This window comes from Penaeus monodon, chromosome 2 (assembly GCF_015228065.2).
Source record: "Penaeus monodon isolate SGIC_2016 chromosome 2, NSTDA_Pmon_1, whole genome shotgun sequence".
Lineage (NCBI taxonomy): Eukaryota > Metazoa > Arthropoda > Malacostraca > Decapoda > Penaeidae > Penaeus > Penaeus monodon.
In genome coordinates, this window is record NC_051387.1 from 10,324,352 (window position 1) to 10,331,851 (window position 7,500).

At 21.3% G+C, this 7,500-nt stretch overlaps 1 protein-coding gene across 1 annotated transcript in view; it reads right to left on the reverse strand.

The window, feature by feature from the left end:
- The window catches only part of LOC119581050 (solute carrier family 35 member B1-like), an 18,558-nt gene that overhangs the window by 7,435 nt on the left and 3,623 nt on the right, over positions 1-7,500 (reverse strand). Inside the window, 2 exon segments of the mRNA XM_037929353.1 lie at positions 249-339; positions 6,084-6,185. Of these exon segments, the coding sequence (XP_037785281.1) occupies positions 249-339; positions 6,084-6,185 (193 nt within the window).

Genomic DNA, 7,500 nt, shown 5'->3' on the forward strand with positions numbered 1-7,500 from the left:
AAGAGAGAGTCTATTGTGTTAAAGTAATCTTTGTTATAAACATCACAGAAACCTTAAAACATACTGACAAAAAATGAAAATCAAAAAATTTTTAAAAAGATATTAAAAACGCGAACAATTTAAAATTATATCAAAATTACATATTTTCCCAATTCTTTATAAATTCCTACCTAATAGCACAAAAAAGAAAAGAAAGAAAGAAAGAAGAAAAAAACTTACCGTGTGGGAAGGTTACCCACTGACCCCATATTGGAGGCAACCATGGCCAGCAGGTAGGTGAGGGAACAGGATGCATAGTAGACACGGCGAGTGGTGTCTTCGCCTTGGTCGAGGAAAAAACTTCCCCACTTTACAACACAATGGAAGGAATAGGGAAAATCCTGGGTTAATTTTGGTGGAACTGTCATACAACTCTCTCCACTCTTGGGGTCTGAGGGTTCTCGCTCCTTCGTTATATCAAGCTGGGGATTTAGCTTCATCTGATTGGGGTACTTTCATGTTGTTTGGATAGCAGAGACATTTCCATTCAAGAAGAAATCTCCTCCCTACTTTTGATTTTTTTTCATGGAGATTTTAAGTATGAAAGGGCATCTTTGAAGGAAAAAATCTGATAAGCTGCAAGGTTCTAAGCACAGGGGTAATGAGGTTTAGAATCTAAATGCTGGGAGGGGAAGTGTGAATTTTGGATATGAAAATTTTCAAAAGTTAAAACTATAAAAAAATTTATCAAAATAAATGCCTCTTTTCACGGGAAAGCCCAACTGAACATGTGAAAATATAAATGACAATAATAAAACAATAATTATATTTAGCTAATCAACCTAAAATTTAAACCCCTTTTAATTTTTTAATTTTTATAACTTTATATCTGTTTTTTTCAAAACATTTATTTTCTTTTTATTTTTTTTCCAAAAAAAAAATTTTACAAGCTTTTTTTTTAAATTTTAAAAAATTTTTTTTTTAAAAAAAAATTTTTTCTTTTAAATTCCTTCCTCATCCCATTCGAAAAAAAAAAAAAAAACAAAAAAAAAAAAATTTTTAATTTAAACTTCAAAACATTTTTAAAAAAAAAAAAAAAACCCCCCCTTTTTAAAATATAAACCCAAAAAGTAAAAGGAAGTTTCAAACATTTTTAAATGCAAAGAAATATGGAAGACACCCAACCAGAGGGAAAAGAGAAAAAAGTCAAGCAGCCCCCAAAAACCTTTTAAATTTCAAAAAATTTTTTATGAATTTAAAAAACCCCCCGATAAAGAAAAAGAAAACATAAAAATAATTTTTTTAGAATATAAAAGAAAAAAAAAAAATTAAAAAAAATTATATTAAAAAAAATAAATAAAATAAAATATATAAATTATATTAATAAAAAATAAATTTTAAAATATATTTTAAAAAAAATAATTATATTATAATAAATTTTATAAAAAAAATATAATAATAAAAAAATATATATATATAAAAATAAAAGGAATAAAATAAATATATAATAAAAATATATTAAATATTAAATAATATATATATAAATATATAAATTTTAAATTTTAAATATAAAATAATATAAATATATAAATTATATATATTTTTATTTTTATTAATTTTATATATATAATATATTTTTTTATAAATAAAATTTTTATATATTTTATATTATAATATTTTATTAATAAATATATATAATATATATAATATATATTATATATAATTTTTTATATATATATTTTATTATATTTATATATATTAAATTTAATTTTTTTATAATTTTTTTAATATATACATTTAAAAATTAAACCCAAAAAAACAAAAAAAAAACCAAAAAAAAAAAAAAAAAAAAAAAAAAATTTTAAAAAAAAAAAAAAAAAAAATATATAAAAAATAAAATAATAATAATTATATTAATAATAAACCAAACAAAAAACGTTAAAACAAGGGGGAAAAAAAAAAAACAAAAAAAAAACACAAAAAACCCCAAAAACAAAAAAAAAAAAAAAAGTAAAAAAAAAAAAAAAAAACCCCAAAAATTTCCCCCCCAAAAAACCCCCCCCCAAACCCCCACCCCACCACCACCACCAAACCACCACCCGCACCAAGGAGAAAACAAAAATAAATAAAAATAAAAAAAAAATTTTTAAAAAATAATATATACAAAATATAAAAAAAACAATAAAAAATATATAACAAAAATAAATACATGAAATTTAAAAAACAATTTTAAAAATACATTTTTTATAACTATAATATATAAAAATATAAATATAAAAAATTTAAAAAATAAAGTAAAATAAAAAATATATTAATATATATAATAAAATAATAAAAACAAAAAAAAAAACAACAAACAACCCCAAAAACACAAAACACCAACAAAAAAAAAACCTATATATTATAAAAAAAATATATATAATATAATATATATTCATATATTTAAATATATAATCAAAATATATTCTATAAAATATATACCATATATAACATATAATTAAACAATATATACAATTTATTACAATTTAAACAAACCATAATACAACAAATATATACATATAATATAATATATAAATATAAAATTAAATATACAATACAATTAAACTATTAAAAATACATTAATATTAAAAATATACTAATATACATATAATAAATCAAAATACATATTTAAAATAAAAACATATTAAAATACAAAATACAAAAGACAAAACAAATAACTATAATAAATACAATAATATATAATATAATAAATTATTTAATAATAAATTATAAAAAATATAAATAATCATAAAAAATATAAAATAAAAATAACAAAATAAAATATAAAATTAAAAAAATTATAATAAAACATAATATACAAACATTAAATAAAATTATACTATAATAAATACAAATAAATATAAAATAGATATAATAATATAATAAAAATAAATAATAAAAAAAAAAAAAAAAAAAAAACAAAAAAAAAAATAAATTATTTTAATAAAAAAAAATTTTATATATATATTAAAATATATATATTTTAAAAATATATATATAAATTATATATAATATAATTTTATTATAATATATCATTAATTATTTTTGTATATAAAAATTTTTATATATAATATTAATAATATAATATAATTAAATATTATATATATAAATTATTTTTTATATAATAATATAAAAAACAAAAAAAAAAAAAAAACACAAAAACAACAAAACAAAAAAAACATCTTATTTAATTAAAATAAATTTAAAAGAAATTTAAAAATAAAAATTTTTTAAATAAAAAAAAAAAAAAAAAAAAAAAAAAAAAAAAAAAATAATATTATTAAAAAAAAAAATTATTAAATAATAATTTAAAAATTTTATATTTTATAAATTTTAAAATTTTTTCTATAATAATATAAAGGTTTTAAAACAAATAAAAATTTTTTAAATTTTTTATTTAAATAAATTAAAAAATATAATTTAACATTATTATCTTTATAAAATAATTTAAAAATTCAAAATCAAAAATAAAAATATAAAAAGTTTTCCTTAATAAGGTATCTTTTTTTTAAATAAACAGAAAAAATTAAAAAATATAAAAAAAAAAAATTTAATTTAAATAAAATAAAAATAATCAAATTTAAATTAACATAACAAAAATAAAATTTCAACTTTATAACAAAAAATTATATTTTCAAACACTATAAAATAAACAAAATGGGAAATCCTCTTTCGGTTTAAGTTAAAAGGAAATTTTTGAAACAAAAAAATCCATAAAAAAAATAAATTCAAAATTTTTAGGGGAAACAAAAAAATTTAAATAGAAAAGAATTTTTGGAAATAATTTATTCCCAAAAATTTTAAGTTTTACGAATTTTTAAAAAATACCAAAAAAAAATTTGAAATTTTTAAAGGGGTCCCAAAAACTTAAAAATATAATTTAAAAGAAGACAAAACTTTTAATGGTTAGGGGTTTTTAAAAAATTTGATTTAAAAAAATTTTTTAATAGGAAAAGCCTAAAACCCCCCCCAAAAAAAAGGTAATTGTTTTAAAAGAAAAAAAGGGTAAACTGGAAAAACACAAAAACCATTTTGGGAAATGGGGGGGAAAAAAGGGGGAAAAAAAGGGATTTTTTTTTCAACAAAACTTTAAAAAATTTTATTCCAAAAATCAAAGGGAAAAAAAAATCTGGAAAAATTTTTTTTTTAATTTTTTAAATTCGAATAAATTTTCGCGAATAAATTTGAATTAGGGTACTTTTAAATTTTTTAAAAAAGTTAAATTTTTTTAAAAAATAAGAAAAAAATTAAAAAACTTTTTAAAAAATTTTTGCAAAAAAAAAACCCCAAAAATAAAAAAAATTTAAAAAACCACAAAAGCAACTTTAATTTTATTATGAAAGGGCTTTTTAAAAAAAATTATAATCTAAAATTACTTAAATTTTTCTTTTCATTTGGAAAATTTAAAAAAAATGTCTCCCTCTTAAAAGGGAAAATTTAAGATTTTTTTTTTTCCCTCCTATAATTTAAAAAAATTTTTGGGTAAAAAAAAAAATTTTTGGGTTTTAAAAACAAGCCGGGTTAAATTTGTTTCATAAAATTAAAATTTTTTTTTGTTGGGGGGGGGGGGGTTTTTGGGTTGGGGGGGGGGGTTTTTTTGGGGGGGATTTCACCCCTTGGGGGGAAAAGGGGATTTGAAAAAATTTAAAAATTTTTTTTAAATTTTGTTCCCCCTTTTGGGGTGGGGGGTTTTGGGGGTGGGGTTTTCGGGGGGGGTATATATTATATATATACTATATAAAACTTTATATATATAGAATTAAAATTATATATATATATAAATATATATATATATATCAAACACACACACACACACACACACACACACAACACACACACACACACACACACACACACACACACACACACACACACACACACACACACACACATATATATACTTATATATATGCATATATAAAAAAATATATATATACTAATATTAAAGTATATATATAATATATATATATATATATATATATATAAATATATATATATATATATATATATAATATATATATATATATAATATATATATAATATATATATTATATATATATATATATATATATATACATATATTATATATAAGTATATATAAGTGTATATAATAATATATATTATATATATATATATTCATATATATATATTCATATAATATATTCATATATATATATTCATATATATATATTCATATATATATATTCATATATATACAATTATTATATATACACACATATTATATATACATACATACTATATATACACACACATATTATATACACATATATAATCGCGATTCACTCTTTCGTCATTAAAGTTCCAAAACTGGTACACATATCTGCAAACACACAAGAAACTCATAACAAAAATAAAAGGTTCTACATTGTAGAATAAAATAAAAATTAAATAAGGACATGAATTTTGGAATATTTATACATGTACCAAAAATTGGAAGTTTGTGCACACTGCTAACTAGAGCTACAGTATATGTAGACAATACATGGCTACTTTTCAGCCACTAAAATAGGCTAATGAGGATGCACCAATGCTCTCTCAGGTGCGGTTCAGGGTTAATGTTAATTTACCTTCTGGACTCATTAATGGATAGTGGCTGATACAACCCACCCAAAGCTAACACTGGGTAAGGTGGAAATAATATGAAGGAATAAAACTGGCAGACACACAGCTGATATTGGGAGCATGGGGGGGAGGGGGGATTGTTAGACTCTTGATTTTTCAATAAATCTTTTACAAGCTCTTTGCAGAATTTTAAGGGAACATACACAAAAATAAACATGATATGAATAATCTTAAAGGGTCTTCTGAATACATTTCACAATATCATGAGCTAAATACTGCTAATATTAAGATAGGAGTACAGAGCAGAATTAATGTTAGTATTAATAGTATTAAAAATGAGATTAAAAAACTCTTGTATCAATATTAGTGCAAGAATGCCATAACTATACATGCCAAAAAGTGAGAGAAATAATTAAGGAAACTCAAAGCAAAAGTTTCACTACTGAACTATTCATGAAGCTTAACATCTATATCTCAAACACTTACTTATCTTTGCATATATAGCATTGACGATGCACTGGCAAAATACGAGTGCAAGAGAATAGGTGAATTTTTCCTTCTCCTCCCCATATCGAGTGCGAGTTCTGAAAAGAAGAGGTAATTTTGTGATTCAAAATCAAATTTGCTGGTCTTAAAACAATGCTGCTGGGAAAATGCTGCACTCATTTTCAATTTTTTTTGTGAAATGTCTATGCACATAGATGGCTCTGATGGTGCTTAGCCACAAAGGAGTCAATTAGTAGACCTTGTGACCTTACCTAATTTCATCTTCCCTTAAATTGGTGGGAAAAATGTTTTTTTATTATTGAATATCAATGGCATAAATTTTATTATATACATTATAATTACTATAATGTTACTGACATTAGTAACAGGAAGATAAGACAGAGCAAAATATTTTTGAAAATCAAGGAAAAGGTTAAACAGGCGAGATAAGCAGTACTTGCAATTGGCTCATTGGTGATTTAGAACAACTGTAGCCATCTATGTGTAAAAATAATTAATAAAGTAAACTCACAGTGGGCATGGCATGTACATATATGCCATGCCCATTGGAATTAAGTTAACAATATATTGTCTGCTTCCTTACATGTAATAAAGATCCTTTATAATGATCTTTTCAGATATAAATACAAAAAATCTCAAGACATTACTCAGCACTATAATATCAAGAGACTGGTTTATGGCCTAAGCAATAAATAATTATGGCTACTGTTTTCAGCACAATTTCTAAGCTATCAAAAAAGGCCTATAAAAATCCTACGCACATACAATTACAAAGAGGTCTCAAGTCAGTTTGCTTTCTGATAAGAACTGCAATTAAAGACATGACGAGATATAACGAGATATAAATGATATACCAAAATCTATAATGATCGCAATAATATGCAGCTGTGTCAAGCTTGTAATTCTCAGATGCATCATGTTTACATCATTATGAAATAAGCTTTTAAAAAAACTTTTATACCTTTTACACAGTAAGTGTAATACCAAATTTCTTTAAAACATAAGCAGAATATGTGAATACACTAATACAAAAATCTATAGGTGACACTCACTTATTCTTAATAAAATCACCATCATAATATATGTAAACACAACACCTGAAGAATAACCACCTCCATGAGAAGGAATCAGACCTCTGCCATTTCTTATACCATTATGAATAAGCATACTTGACAATAAAATCTATATATAATAATACATACATGACATCTTCACTGTGACTTTAATTTATCAAATTTGTTTACACTTTGATTGATTTACAAGAGCTTAGTCACAACAAGGAGTCATTTACTTTCCCTACCTATATCACTTGTTCATCCTTTTCCAAGATTTTTTTACTTTTATAGCTATTAGTATTGCCAATAGCATAATAATCATAACTTTAATAATAAT